Source organism: Cariama cristata, unplaced genomic scaffold, assembly GCF_000690535.1.
Source record: "Cariama cristata isolate BGI_N322 unplaced genomic scaffold, ASM69053v1 scaffold2371, whole genome shotgun sequence".
Classification (NCBI taxonomy): Eukaryota; Metazoa; Chordata; class Aves; order Cariamiformes; family Cariamidae; genus Cariama; species Cariama cristata.
This window is the reverse complement of record NW_009600845.1, coordinates 89,524-104,923: the sequence shown is the minus strand read 5'-3', so window position 1 is coordinate 104,923 and position 15,400 is coordinate 89,524. Positions and strand designations below refer to the sequence as shown.

Here is a 15,400-nt window from a genome sequence, read left to right as displayed (position 1 = left end):
CAGTTATATTCACTACAACCAGCTTTTGCAACAAATCAGTGAAACAATAGCCTTGTTCATTCCCACAGCAGTAGCCATCTAGTGCACTTCTGCACATCAAAAGCAAGGCTCTGATGAAAAAGCTGAACACCTACTCTCAAGGCTCTGAATTTGGATTATGCTAGCACTGTGTTTTCCAACTCTTGCATCCTTAATTATGCAACATGAAGGTTATTGCCATGTAGTCATTACAGATAAAATATAATAACTTAAAAAAGAAAAAAAGAATAATGAAAAATTCTGTCCTGCAGAATCACACGATATCTGTGTTGGGCCATACATTTTGCTGCGTATGTATTGCTCCACACCACATACGTCTACTGCATGATTTAATGAGGTTAATTTGTAGCTGAGTAGTCAGTGTAGACCAGGCACTTGAAACAAACTTTGTTGGCACTCAAGGTCATGGCTCAAGGATGTACAATTGCCTTCCTTAACCTTTAGGAAAGAAGCAGGTGACAGCAGTACTGTTGTTTGGCCCCCGTGAGGTCATTCTTCTGTCTAATGCAGTCAGGCTGGTGGAGGTGGCTGAAGTTTATCACAGTGAGCTCGCTGAAGTCGTCTTGTAAAGTTCAGATGAGTAATTATAGGAAAATTCAGGTTAGAAAGGACCTAATCCACCTGCTGCTCAAAGCAGGGTTAGCTGTGAGTCAGACCAGGTCACTTAGGGCTAAGGTTTAGCACATTCTTACTTATTGGTTGACCCATGGCAAATAACTACTCACCTACCACAAGCTCCCAGTGAACACAAGGTAAAACAGCTCAAACTAAAGATTCCATAGAAAAGTTTCAGCTAACATACTTACACCTTGTATTTGCTGAGGGCTAGAAGTGGGCATACTTTTACCGTTACCTTCATTGTGTGCTTGAGGCATCATTAAATACACCGAGGTCATTGCATCCCTCTATACACATTCCTCAAAAATCACCTGCTCCCAGCACCAGGAATTTGCAAAAATGAAGCGGTTTGTCAGGTACCTGCCCTCTTCTGCAGCCAGTAGCTTCCGGGAATCTTTCCAATAAAGCACATGTTTTCGGAACACTTTTACAAGCATTCTCATTTTTTCTTCCTAGCGAAAATAATGGATAGAGCATTGGTAAGAGCAATGAACAAACATTTCCTTGTCTTCTGCTTTGCAGAAGAGCAAATAAGCTGTCAAAGAGCTGCAAGGAAAGACAGGTAAACATTATTATTCCCATTTTGCAGACTGTGAAACAGAAGTACTTAGACATTGTCATATCAGAGCCGCCTGCCCATCTTTGCTTTTAAATTATTTGTGAAGACCAGGCTTTCTACCATTTTTTAAACACGATTCCAAAAGTACAATCATCAATGAGGCTGCATAGAAAAAAAAAAAAAAAAAAGATGAAAAATGCCACCAACATCATACCATTTCAACACCAGATTGTATTTTGATATAAGTCGCTTTTCATATTTTATTTTACAGTACTGTTTCATATGCAGAGTATTGTAAGAATTGAAGGTCATGCCAATAGCTGGGCCTGCCACTGCCCGGCTCAGGGACGGGGCAGGAGGCTTATTAAAGCTGTGTTCTTCTGCTCATACCATTTCTGAATGACATCTCTCACCCAGCTAACACCACAATATTGATGACGTGCCTTCTCCCACATTCCTGTTTTCCTCCAGGCTGGTCTGTACTACACATTACCACGCAAAATGTGGGCAGCCCTGCCAGAAGAGGAGTATTACCCTCAAGGGATTCTAAGAAGTGCTTGGGGACAACACGATTTAGAATAAAAGAACTCTTGTTGACTGTTGCAGGAGTCCCAGACACTATTTTATTAGTTTCCTTCTTCTGTAGATTCCGTGATTACAAAAACAGTTCTGGAAAAAACTGTGTTGCCACTCCTTACTACACTATCTTAATCTGAGAAAGTGAAATTGGGGAAAGAGAAGAAATACAAAATATTTTACCTTGTTGCCATAAGGTAAACTGGCTCCAGTCTCCTTTTTCTCGTAGATTCTCATCTTCAGGCAGGAAGAGGCTTCTTTTTTTATCCATCACAGCAAGTCCTTCATCCCGAATGAGCTTCCAGTTTTTTTCTAAGGACTGTTGAGAGCCATGTTACTGCACTGAGAACTTACTGCGTTTGGCCTTAAGTACCGTTTTTATTCTTCCCTGCCATTATTAACTCTTTTTTAATTTAAAAGCACTAAAGAAGCGTTCATCATCATTATCAAGTTTCTTCATATTCAATTCCCTTCTGACACATTAAAGGCAGGAAAAACAACTTTCACAGCACTCCTCAGATTCAATTACATTGAGATGGTAAAATTTCAATAATCTCCAGCTTCTTTGCAGACTAGGCCGCACTGTGACTTGCTTTTTGATTAGCCTAAGGGTCCTTTAAGAGATCATTTTGTATTGCAAGCTAAAAAGCGTACTGATCTTCTTAAATGCCGCACACGTTACCTGGAAGCACTCCTGCAACTAGAAAACCACTCACGTAACCTGGAACTCCAGGCGCTGGCAGAGCATTAGGGTTCAAAGAGGACAAATGTAAATACACCACTTAAGTTGAAAGTTATGATTTAAACCTTCAAAAAGGTTTGCAGAGATTCACTTGCACATGCTGATGCTATTGAAAAAGATCAAATACAACTTGAAATGTCAGGTGATGATTTATGGACACAACCATTAAAAATGTGTAAGCTGCCTCGTACTTCGTACATACCAAAACCACAACATAGAAGAACTAAAATTTCTGTTCCCTGCTGCCTTCTGATATTACATTTGTAAAAATCAGACAGATTAGAAAACCTTTTATTCTACCAATAATGAGTCATTTTAATGTTATAGCAACATAAATGAAAAAGCCACAGTGTAACAATGGATCCGGATAAAAGTAACTTCCATTCCTCAGCCGCTTACTTTGCTCACTAAACCTTATTTTGGGCGAATAGTTTTCATTTTTCCTTTGTGCCCTTGAACAAAGCATTTCTGTAAGACATTTTCAATCAATTTCACACTGAAAACAGGCTAAGGTGTGTTCCCACACTACTTCTTTATATGATGTGTAAAGCTGACTAAAACTCCAAAGATCAGACTAGGTGATATAACTGCCCCTTTTTAGCCTTAAAACTCCATATGGTTATTAGCCTTCCCCATGTAAATTAAACAGTTGCATTTTCCACTTGAGTTTTTTCAATGAAGAGACAAGCTGATCCCACAAAATAGGTTGTATGTTGATATAAGAGGCTAGAACATGCTGTCTATAATACAGCGACTTTCTCCCACTAGAACATTTTTAGGTAGGCTAAGACCTATGAAAATGAGGATTGCAATTCTGTTAATACCATCATCTCTTCTTTTTCGTAGCAAATTGTTTTCTCTCTCATCCATCAGTAAAGGGAAACAGCACTTATTTTTCCTGGTGCATTCACCTTATTCTCTCCCACCAATGGGTTTCATAACACTCATTTAACAGTTAACATTAAGTAGAAATGTATTTTTTAGAGTATCTTTGGAAAATTGACTTTTTCAAAATGCAGAGTACAAAACAGACTGAAAATTTCCACCTAATCAGAGACGAATATGGGAACAGTGCTGGCACTGATTCAGCACTACCATATCTACAAAAGGAAACACCAGCTTGAGTACCCGATTTTAGCACTGGCTGGAGAAGAGAAAGAAAAGAATAACTTACACTTACACTGACCTCAATTCAAAGCGATACAGATCAACAAAATTGGGAAACTTTAAAAGACTTTACAAGTGCTTCTCTGTTTCCTCAAACTCCTCCTACTCCCTCATCTGAAAAAAGGTAAGAGGGAGCATTCACCCATGCAGAGAAGATGATGCACGAGAAGCACTTGTGGTCCAAGGAGTTGCAGACAACGGCTGCTTTGTCACCTCTAATCCTTCACAAGTGCCACAGGTTGAAAGGTAACCTGCAAAGGTGGGTGTTTGTCCTTGTCTTTTAAGGCTCCTTCTCCAACATGTTGGATATGAAGTGATTTCAATATATGTCATTGATTTTGAACTAACTCCTTAATGGTTTTAGACATAACTTGCCCTGAAATCAGTAGCGTCTCTGTACTCCTGAAACCCTGGACCTCATCTATAAAACCCACTGATAGTGCTTTACTATGAGTAATAGGTAACTCCTAGGTAGAAATCAAGTGGGGAGTTCAAACACAGATCAGCCTTGGTCTCCCTGGTTTTACAGACTCTTAGGCATACCTTGAATGGTAAGAACGCAAAACATCATTAAAACATAATGACCAAGTCCAGGACTTGGACTTACAGCTCTCTATCCAAGAGGTGGTATCTGCAGAAAAAAATTAAATACGCTTATGCCCCATGATATGTAGAGATTTAAGCCTCAGGTTAGAGCAACAAATTTGTAATATATTTGGTGCAATATCCTGATTCCAAGTGAAGAATCAGGTGGTGACCAGCATTGGGAGCATATGTACTTGTTTCCTAGCAGCTGATTCCCATAAACCTCCATATGGCTTTTTAAATACAGTTCCTAACAATAATGGAAGTTTACAACTGCTTTACATCTGGCAATAGTGTAGATTTTATTGGCAAAGACATTACTATATTTAAATAGGGATTTCTTAATATTGGTTTATTTTTATGTGTGACTATTATATTAAAAGTATCCTTTGTGCAGTCAAACCATTTCAAAGCGCGGTCATAAATGAAACAGGCAGAGATTAAGAGGTTACTGCCCGTCATGTGAGGCATAACTACTGACCACGTGTCCATTTTAATCTATTGGACTATAAAATAAAACCATGGTGAAGACTTCAATATATTCCACTTTGTTACTGAAATAGAGTTGGAGAGTATTCAGGGTCAGTTACTGCGACTCTGCTGGGCAATGCTGACGACCTCCAAGTAAGGGGCAGTAATTTAAACCTTTCAAAATAGATTCCTTGCACCCATTCGGTCACTCACAGTGCTTAAATATCAGCACTTGTATGCATCATCTCTGCTCTTTTCAACACAAGGCTCCCCTTAAAGCATCGAGCCACACTTTAAATGCACATTACAATTTAATTTCTCTATTAAATATGAACATTTAGCTATTATTAGCTAAACCATTAAGCCCTAGCTGTCACTCTACAGAAAACATTATGGATATGTGCTGTTGCCAGTACTTTCATTCTCTTTCTGAGCTCTTCCTGCTGCACTTGAAACTTTTAATAAAATCTAAGCCATCAGCGAAAACTGACAATACAAGATCTACTCTAATCAATCAGCTATTCACTGTAGTACGTTATTGGCAAAGCATCCTCTGGGTCCTTTCCAGAAGTCAAAGGACACAACGTGAGGAAAGGACAAAGTTACTTAGGTCATTACCTATGTATTCATTTCAGACTAGTTAAGTGTCTCTAGGATCCAATATCATTGTACCTCTTTTATTATTTTTTTAAATGAGCACCATAATAGAATAATGCTATACTGAGGTTCTACAAAAGGTGCCAGAGAACGATGCAATGACTCAGTAAGGCTGGCCGAGGAAAGCTAATTATCCCAAGGGAAGAGGACAGCTTTTCAAAGATAAAAGTAAGGCTTCCTTCTAGCTGAGCTCAAACAAGAAAGCAAGCTTCTTGAATCTCCAGATCCAAAGGCCTGAAATACTGTAGATCAGAAACACCAGCAGAACATTTCTACCTAAATCACTTGACACACGCTTCCTAATCTAAAGGTTTATATTTTCTGCTCCCCAAGAAATCAGGTGCCCCTTCCTGTCCTTTCAAGGAAAGTACAAAAAACTTAATAAGCCTTAATGGGCCGCAGCTAGAGAGACGCAAAGATCCACTTCCCTTCAGCACAGTACCACTAACCAAGATTTACCACCACCATACACGTCCCGATCAGTGTCACCGAGATATTCTCAGTCTTCCCCATCCCCCCCAAAAACAACCAACCGCAAACCCTCTTCCTTAAGACATCCAGGCAAGCAAGTAATAGGGAAGTATGTAAAATGTGAGATTGTCTTCTTTAATCTTACCCATCAGGCAGTTGAACCTCAGGCCTAAATTAGTTGTCTAGGCTTCATTTTTTAGTAAAGCAGTAGGGAAGTTAACACCAGAAAGAGAGACATGCCATCTTAGACAGTTATTTAACACAGTAAAAATGAATCATCCTCTGGAAATACGTCCTTTTTGACCTGTAAATGAGACCACTAGCGTGGACAATCTGCCTTGCATCCGTAGGACTACAGTTAGGTGAGCAGAATGGCCCTCAGGAGGAATTTATTAAACTGAGAATACTGAAAAAGAGACAACTTTTTCTTCAGCTTTCGGTGGGAAGATCAAGGCACTGTCAAAATTCACAGCTCCATCTCTAGTCCCAAGGAACTACACGACTTTTATAACAAAATCAAGCCAGGTCTGTGCTATGAGATGCTACTGACCACAGCTGTGGCAGTCAACAGAATGAACCAAAAAGAGCTGCCAGAGAGTCTGGCTTTAGTAGTGCCTCAGTTAGCCACGAATAAATCCTCAGTTAGCACTGTTAAGCTACCAAGATATTGAAAATAGTTCGTTCACATTTAACAACAAGCAGTTAATGACAGGGAGAGAGGGTCAGGGCCTCCAGCGCTTCATACAGCAGCTTTCCATGTCAAATGCTGTCACCGGGATTTGGTAGCATTTCCCACACATCCCGCACAGATGTAAGAGGAATGTAATGAGACAAAGCAGTCAGAAATAACTACTGATTGGTTTTTGCTCTGTGGAATAGGGAATTTTATTTTTTTTTAACTAAAACGTGCAGAAGTTGGAATATTTCAGAAATGAATAAAACCAACGTCTTCAATGATTTTTTGCCACTTTCTCGGATATACGACTTCAAATTTTGCTTGCAGCATCACATGCTATTACAATCAAACCCGCTTTCTTTCAAAACTTCAAGCACTTTCCTGAGTTATGGGGGAAACAACAATACAAATATTTTTCCTGCTCATGCATTTAACTTACATTTTGGGTTTATACTTTCAACTGTGACTGTTACCTTGAAGAATGTGAATCTTACCACCCTCAAATTATGATACCTATGTAAGCAAACTAGCAGCCACAATTTAGCGCACATTCAATGACATATTACTAATAAAACAGCTAAAATATCTACCACCAAATACTGGATTGAAGAGGCACGACTGCATTTCAGAGAGGCAGCTGTGCTGTGGAGGTCAGGGGTGAATGTCTGTCCTTGTTGGACTTCTGAACGGCTCTTCTAGGAGCCATGCAGGATGCTGATCCAAACCATATGGGCTGATCCATCTGAAAAAAAATCCCTTCAAGGTGGAGCCCCAGCTATTTTATAACAGGAAACTGAATTCTTTCACCCTTCAAAGCTGACTCGTCTCCTCACCCTAAAGGTGAAGGGACCGCTGCCTTCCGTGACTTAGCAATTCGCATGGGTTACATGTAAGAGACTGTAAAACATCACTGCAGATAGCTCTACATCACTAAAATAATATATATTCTTTCCTTTTTGTTTGGCAAAAGCATGATACGTTCCCAGTTTCTCCATCTCTTCTATAGCAAGAAGTATCTATTCCTACACATACCTCAAGAATGAGTTCAATACATGAGCATTTCAGATCTTCCCAAACGCTCGTCCATATGGCTAATTGCTTTTTTGTGTGACTAAGATTACACTGGAGAATCACACTTTAATCTAAATTTCCTAGCCTTATTCATACTGCCATCGAAACCATAAGAAAGAGTAATCTTCCTTTTTAAAATTCTTTTTAAAAATAAAATCATCCTTTCATAGTAGGCTTTTTCACATGCTATGTAACTAAGTATAAAGAAACAACTGCTCTGAAGGAACTTGTCTCTTGCAAATAAACATTTATGTTTTTAAATTATTTGTGCAGAATAATTTTGCTAAACCACATACCAATATTTAGAACATCCAAGGGAAAAAAAGGTTCTTCCTCCCTTTTTTATTTTTAAACTTTTAAAAATTATTAAAATTAAACCAACATAATAAAAATCATGCAATTTTGGAAACACAAACTGTTATTATGAATAATAACCAGACTACTTGCCTTGCATTAAATAAAAACAGAACTTTAAAGAACTTGAATGTTATGTTGCTATCTTTTGTTAAATCCATCACTGGCAATCAATGCTTGTTTCTCTTAAGCTTCCAAAGAAGTCACTGGGTATTACACAAGGGATAAAATACATAGCCTTTCCCGACTAATTAAAAATTCACAACGGATGCCCCAGACATTACCAGAATTTGTTGTCATTTTGCACTTGAGACATTACGGTTGTCTACCATGCAAACATTGTATTTATTAATCATTTCAGCCATCCTGTCCCCATTCTCAATTTTGAAAATGCCTGAGCTCATTTTATAGTATGTTAGTTAAATCCTGTGCTCAGTCTGAGATTGGTGTCTGGCACTCGCAGGCAGTGATTCAGACCTTACAGATTAGCATTTTCCCTGCTTAATACCTTAGATTATAGTTGTTATTAAAAACAATAAATCAAAATATACAGAAACAAACTCCCTTACCTTCACCAGTTCCGTATAACCAGTTTCCTTCGCTGTCCACCAAGGCTGAGCTTTCAGTCCCTTGACATTGTAGAGGGAGCGCTGCCAAACTGATGCAAAGTGACCTCTCTGGTACCCGAGCTCATACCACTTGTATGCCTAAAAGATCGCAGTCGTTAACATCCAAATTCATATCAGCCAAGCTCCCACAGAAAAAAAGTAACACGCTTTTTTGATAAAGTAACAGACTGTCTCTTTGGATGTTGGGGTTATTCTTCTAACGTAATGTAGTAACAAACATTTTAAGGAAAAAAAAACAAAACCAAACCATAGCCAACCCCACCCCCTTAATCCCAAAATAGATCAGTCGGCCAAGGCTGTCCAACCCAACATTAGCAAAACAGGATCATCTTCTCACAACCATTCACACCAAATATGGGTCAGTAATCTAGGCGCTATCCTAGGACTTGGGAGATCCAATTCTTCCTCATCTTGGTCAACCTTGTTTCCTCTGTTTCAATTCTCTACCTATGAATTAAAGATGACTGCTTTCTGCTGCCACTGGAGATGTTTTCATCCTCACAGCACTGCTGACACTGTGGATCTCAATTGTTACTTAATTACCTAATACATATATGCACTTGAGTTTCTTCAAATATTTGTTGCCACGCATGGTAGAAACTAGATCTTTTACTAGGTCTTACTCTTCCTTTCCACAACTTGCTTTACCCTTCTATAGCAGCAAAGCAAGGTCCTGCAAAGGAAGAAAATGGGATATTTGGAAAGAAAAGATCCAGCATGAGTGGCACTGTGACGAACCATATACAGAGCCAGTTACATATAGCTGCCTCCTTCCTATCCATCATTGCTGCTACAGCTGCAGTATTTCAGACAACAACAACAAAGGATATGACAGGACAGCTAAGTAGGGAGGTATGAGGATAAGAAGTCCAGAGCAGAGGGACTGAAGCTGGCAGCAATCCCTGCCTTGAATAGGAACTATCCAAAATCCTTGTCACCTGGAGTCGGGCACAGGGTCCCTCTCTAGCTACAACGCTTGAAATTTGCTCCCTCTCAAGCCTGCAACCTATCTAATTCACCTCCACCTAGGCGTCACTCATCCAAACTTGGACCGTGTTCTCTCACTCCTTCACCCAACCTGATACCTGTTCTCATCTCACTCTACATAAAACAGCCTATAATTTCACCCTTGTGCTTCCAGTCCATAATACTCCCCCCACACCTTGCCGCTGGCCACCTTCCCTGGCTGTACCCACCTCCTTGCCAAGTTCTCCTCAAAAAACCCAAAACCTCCACTTTTCTTCCCAGCAGGAGTACAGAAAATCCGGACAAGACAAACACTGTCCCCAGTAGCATTCTGGTACGGTAGTTTCCCTGCATGACTAAGTATTTTAATTGTGATTGATTTTTTCAAAGACAGTCATTTCTCCTATTTTAACTCATGAGCATATGACAGCTGTCCATTAATCTGCCCACATTTGAGCTGAAGGCTAAACCAAAAGACTTATTGAGACAAAATCCACAGTACCAACTCTTAAGCTAAAGAAGAACCATTTTATGTATGGGGTCTAATGGAAAGCAAAACATACAATCAAATAAACACATCTCTAGGACAACAATTCATGTCAGCTTATTATTTATGTTTACCTTGAAGCCAGTAAACTAGAAGGAAAAATAAAACATTTTTGGATACAAATTGGCCACAAGAACAGTGTGTGACTTACTAAGACTTACAAAAAGCTATTGGAAATTCTTCATGTAAGGGATTATTTCTAAAAATTTCCAGGTGTCATCTCAGAGATCTTCTATTTCAGATACAAGGTAAGAAACTACTTGGGGTGGTTTTGTTTTCAAATTTTTTATGTAACTTTTTGTATTGTAACCATAGATTATTTTTTGGGAGTCCGCAAATTTTCTTCAAGCTTTTAAAACATGTGGTCCTCTGATCTTCATAACTCTCTTGAAGTGTGAAGGAAAGGCTGCAATAGGAAGTTGCCTTACAATATTTATCTGAAGTACAGAAATGCAGCATGGATGAACAGAATAACAACAAACCATATATAAGCTTTCATCTTTCTTTCCTAGAGAAGTTCTGTAAAATCGTGAATGGGTCAAAAAAAAACCCAAACAGTATTACCTTTGGGTATACACAGTAAATCTCTAAATTTTGATGTTATCTTGGTTAAGTCTCTGAAATGGAAGCATTATGATTGATAACGTCTATTCCCCAAGATGTAAGTTGTAATAGCAGCGGGATATCAATAGATTGCTCATGCCGACTGCCTGCATCCTTTTGCAATGCCAGGAGTTAGCCCAAATGATAAGGGGGATGAATTACTTGTTTCAGCCACTGATTGAGGAGTATGAATGTTGCTGTTCTTTAAGATCCATCATCTATAATCACGATGTATAATACTGTTAATCTTTATCTATTAGAAGAATTGTGCAATGAGGTTGCCTTTGACGCTATGGAGCAGGGTTAGGTTGCCTCACTCATCCTTTCTAGTCCTGAGTTTCCATGAGAAACCTTTCTTTTCTCACGCAGATCTTGGCAGGGGAAAAACTGAATAATGACTACTGTAGTATTCGGGAGAGCTACAACACTGTATCTTCTTTTCCAGGAAAGAAATTGTTTGAGATGCACTCAGTTTATACATTCTGTGTGAACAGCACTTTGCTCTGTAATACCTTCCACAGTTTTAAGCTATCTTTTTTTAAGTCAATTTGGCATTTTATCAAATTGTAGTTGGAAAGGGCATACTCGACACTGTTCCCCTAACACTTACCAAGACCACATTCATAATTCCTAATTTAGCTCTAATAGATGAATATCTACCTTCAACAAACCTTCAGTGATAGCAGTTTCATGTGTTCCTTAAAAACTGATCTGTTTCCTTGATTACATCTTGAAGTTCAGAAAGTCTAGCAAGGTCATTGAGAAAACCTTAGCTAAACAGTGGACTTTCCACTGATAAATTTAAGTCTCCTCTATCCTAAGAAGTTCATTCATCATTGATTAAAACTTTGTCTACAGTACATTTGACCATTAACTCCATAAACGTCAACATGGAACTATCCTGAGGATTGGGATTATGTATGTTAACTACATCTGTGTGGTATCTTTAGTCAAACATTGTAATGGCATGCTCTAGGCTCAACCATTCAACCCAGAATATCGCACGAAAGCATACAGGGATTTCCTTTTTGGTTTTCTGTTGAGAGAAGGACAGAGTCAGACAGAGAGAGAGAGAGCACACACACGTGCAAGTAGACTTTGGAGGTGTGTGTATGTGCGTGCGCGTGCATGCCCATGTGTGTTTAAGTGTAAAATGAGGACAACTAATTCTCAATTGTAAATGAACTCTGAAATGAAAAAAACCTTCATTGGAAGAGTATTTCAGAGAAGGCAATGTAAATTAAAAAATGCCAATGTTACTACATTTGAACGTTCTAGATCTACTGTATGTATAACGCATTGTAATACAAGTTCCACAATTTATAAAAGAAAGCTAAGCTGATGAACTAGGCTTGAGAAAGACCAAATACATAGGCTTCACTATAGCCCACCTGTCTATAGGTCATATTGGAGAACCGCCTGCTGACTGGGCCAAGATACTCAAGAGGTCAGCATTCTTTACAGTATTTTAGGTATTAATATTTCGGACATATTGCTAGATAACTAATTAAAAAGCAGTGATTTTCATGGCTATTTCAACCATGCTTTTTTAAGCTTATTCTTCTCGTATTTCCCACCTAGGAACCTGAGTCGTTTTTTTTCTGTTGCTGTTGTTGTTTTTAAATTCATGTCCATAGTAAAGTTCATTACTAATAACAGTCTTCAACAAAAGCCCTTTGCTCCCCCTACCATTACAGTAGTGCTAATTCACACGTTTAAATTTGGCTTTTAAATTAAAGTTGGTTTTAAATCAAATTAGAAACTCTTATGGCTTCCGGTGGCATATGTTTGTTTTAGTTGGGCATGTAACAGATTTGTTGCACAAATTTCTGCTTTTCTGGTCTGTTTGCTAATTTAATTATTGAACAAATATCATGAGTCAGCCCACACATTCAGTCTTCTTGTGGTCTTCTTTTATCACATAGTCATTAGTGATCAAGGTCACTTTGGGAAAGAAGGGAGGTTTACAAAATGCTGTTAGACCAGAGCTATGAGAGAACTTCCATACGGCGATATACATGTCACTGTTTTTCTTAACTCTGGTTAAAGTCTTTGTTGTAAGTGGTAGGAGCAGAAAACACACTAAAATCAGCTTCACTGAATTTTTGAAAAAAAATGTTTCGTCCCTTGGTTCAAACTGCCTCATGCAAGTAAATCAGCTTCACTGAATTTTTGAAAAAAATGTTTCGTCCCTTGGGTCAAACTGCCTCATGCAAGCTTCAAAAGTTTAAGTTAATTCTAAAGCAAGGGATCCTAAGTGATGGTATTGTCACGCCAATGGTAGATTTTTTGCTGGTGCTCATCTTGACCTCTTTACACAAATGCTGGATTGTTGTTGCAATGTGACTATTCATGTTTCCAACATTGAGCCCATCGTTAAAGGTTTTTCTGGATTCTGTAGTCCATGAGAGGTTTCAACTTTAAAGCAAGAACACGTTAAATGCATACCTCTTTGTCTCCCATTCTCTGCAAGGCATCACCCAGATGAAAATAAAAGCGTCCATCGTTTGTGCCAGGGTCACCAGACTCTAGTCCTTCCTAAAAAAAGGAAAACAAACAAACAAACAAAAAACCAACAACAAAACCCAAAAAAACAATCAACAGACCAAAAAAACCCCACAGTAAACAAAAAACAAACAAACAAAAAAACAAACCAGAAGATATAAAAGAAACTTCAATAGGACTTCTAAAAGAGTTCATTTGATTGCTGTAAGTAGGCCACCAAGAGACAAGCTATAAAATTGGCGATAAAATAAAACCACCATGGTAACCTGGAACTCAGGCTGAATGAATACAAGACTTCAGTAAAAAGTTATTGAGAATTGTTATCAGTTTTACAAATCCCATGGCCTCTCTCCTTAGTCCCTCCAAGATAAAGGGGTATTCAGAGATGGACACTTGCCCCTGACCCTCTAAACACATACACAAGCATTTTAGAAAGCTGGATTAAGGTTTTATTTTGTAGTATTTCTTCCCAGACATTCAGAAGAACATGCAAGCCCTCTCTGGATCTCTCAGGAACATTAAGTTTCCAGCATACTGCCAACCTCAAAACAATTTGAGGCTCACAGCTGTGTACTTAGGGTTAACCACTAATACAACAAATACTTGATGTTTAAGAATTGATGAGTCTCAATATACAACCTTGTTCCAGTTCATAGGCAATACCACTCCAGTTATATAGCAATATAACTCCAACAAATAGCTTAAACTGTGATTTGTAATTAGTACACTTCTAGCTTGACATGTTTTATACATTCCAATTCTATTTCTTACTGGTAGAACATTTACTGTGGGTGAGAAAAGAAAAATACCTTTAGATAGGGTATGCTCTCTGCTATCTTGTTTTCTGCCTTCAGGATGAAGCCATAATGTACTTTGGCAAAGCCATCATTTGGAGCCAGGCTTAGAACCTGTTTGAGAGCAAATGAATTAAATGTGCATGTATGGAGCTATGCAAATTAACCACCCATTCACATATTACTATTTAGTGATGCAATGACACTTTCTTCCAACACTGCCTCTCGGATAAATTCTTGGCTTGGCTGTACTTGGTTTTCCCCGTTCACTTTTGTGCTTCTCTAGAAAAACCCATTACAAGCCAAACTTTAAAGTCTCAGGAATAAAATTATTCCAAATGGAATCTCTGAATTGCTTTATTTTTCAGTTGTCCGTCCTTCTCCACCCTCTTTCTTGAGGTACAGCATGCTACGTGACAGAATTAACACCAGTCATTAACACTTAAGTTACCTATCCACAGTTTGACTAATCTGAAGGAAAGCAGCCGCTCTTGAAAACATCTACAGCACAGTCACAGGAAGCGTAGTGTAGAAATATACCTGAAATAGTTTAAAATTAGATAGGTTTCTACTGGTGGCAAACTAGTCTTGGGAAGAGAACATATACTATGCTTCGTAGCACAGTGACTACAATTTAGAAAGATGCTGTAAAAGAACGCCTGCATCGCGTGACGGGACTGTGCAACCCCTGGAACGCAAAGGCCATTCATTCTCAGCACAACGGCAAACCGGAGCACTCTCTGGAAGACCTCACACTTTCCTGGCCAAGAGAAAGAAGGTAATGCGAGGTCTAATGCAGTAGTGATTCAATGTGCTTTCACACTAGAAGGTGATGGATAAATCATTCTTGCGTAGTTGTGTGCTGCGCTACTTGACCAAGACCAAGACCTAGCATGCTAATTTAAGCTAAAAGACTTTGTACCCTGAACAAATCCAGATAATGTCCGAGTTATTAACCTGGCTTAATTTTGCAGGAAAGGAAAATCCATAAGCAAATACCCAGAGACAGATATTTCATGGGGACTGTGCAAGAGAAAGATTTGTGAGTACAGGGAGAGCTGTGGGAAAGGAGGTGTGAAGCTGGATGGCCTGAGTTCTGAAACATCTACCCCCAACATTACTGAGGTCATTTAAGCGCATTTGGTCTGCCTCAGCCAAGGGGAAAATTAGAGAATGTCTTGATCTACGTTCCAGCTTCACGTTCCTATGATGTATATATTCAATATCATTTGTAGCTCTATGTGATCTCCATTACATGGTCAAGTTAATCTGTTGTTACACCTCTTCTCTCCTTAAAATAAAGGTAGATGGTCTTATCAGGATAGATCCTCCGTCTGTGAGGATCACAAGAGCCTGGCAGTCAGTGGAAT

General features: G+C 38.9%; 1 protein-coding gene across 1 annotated transcript in view; it reads right to left on the bottom strand.

Moving 5' to 3' along the window:
* The window catches only part of ASPH (aspartate beta-hydroxylase), a 99,828-nt gene that overhangs the window by 9,709 nt on the left and 74,719 nt on the right, over nt 1–15,400 (bottom strand). The window contains exons 21-25 of the mRNA XM_009710179.1: nt 14,046–14,144; nt 13,180–13,269; nt 8,556–8,693; nt 1,976–2,111; nt 1,018–1,109 (exon numbers count right to left, since the gene is read on the bottom strand). Of these exons, the coding sequence (XP_009708481.1) occupies nt 1,018–1,109; nt 1,976–2,111; nt 8,556–8,693; nt 13,180–13,269; nt 14,046–14,144 (555 nt within the window). The remainder of the gene's footprint in view (nt 1–1,017; nt 1,110–1,975; nt 2,112–8,555; nt 8,694–13,179; nt 13,270–14,045; nt 14,145–15,400) is intronic.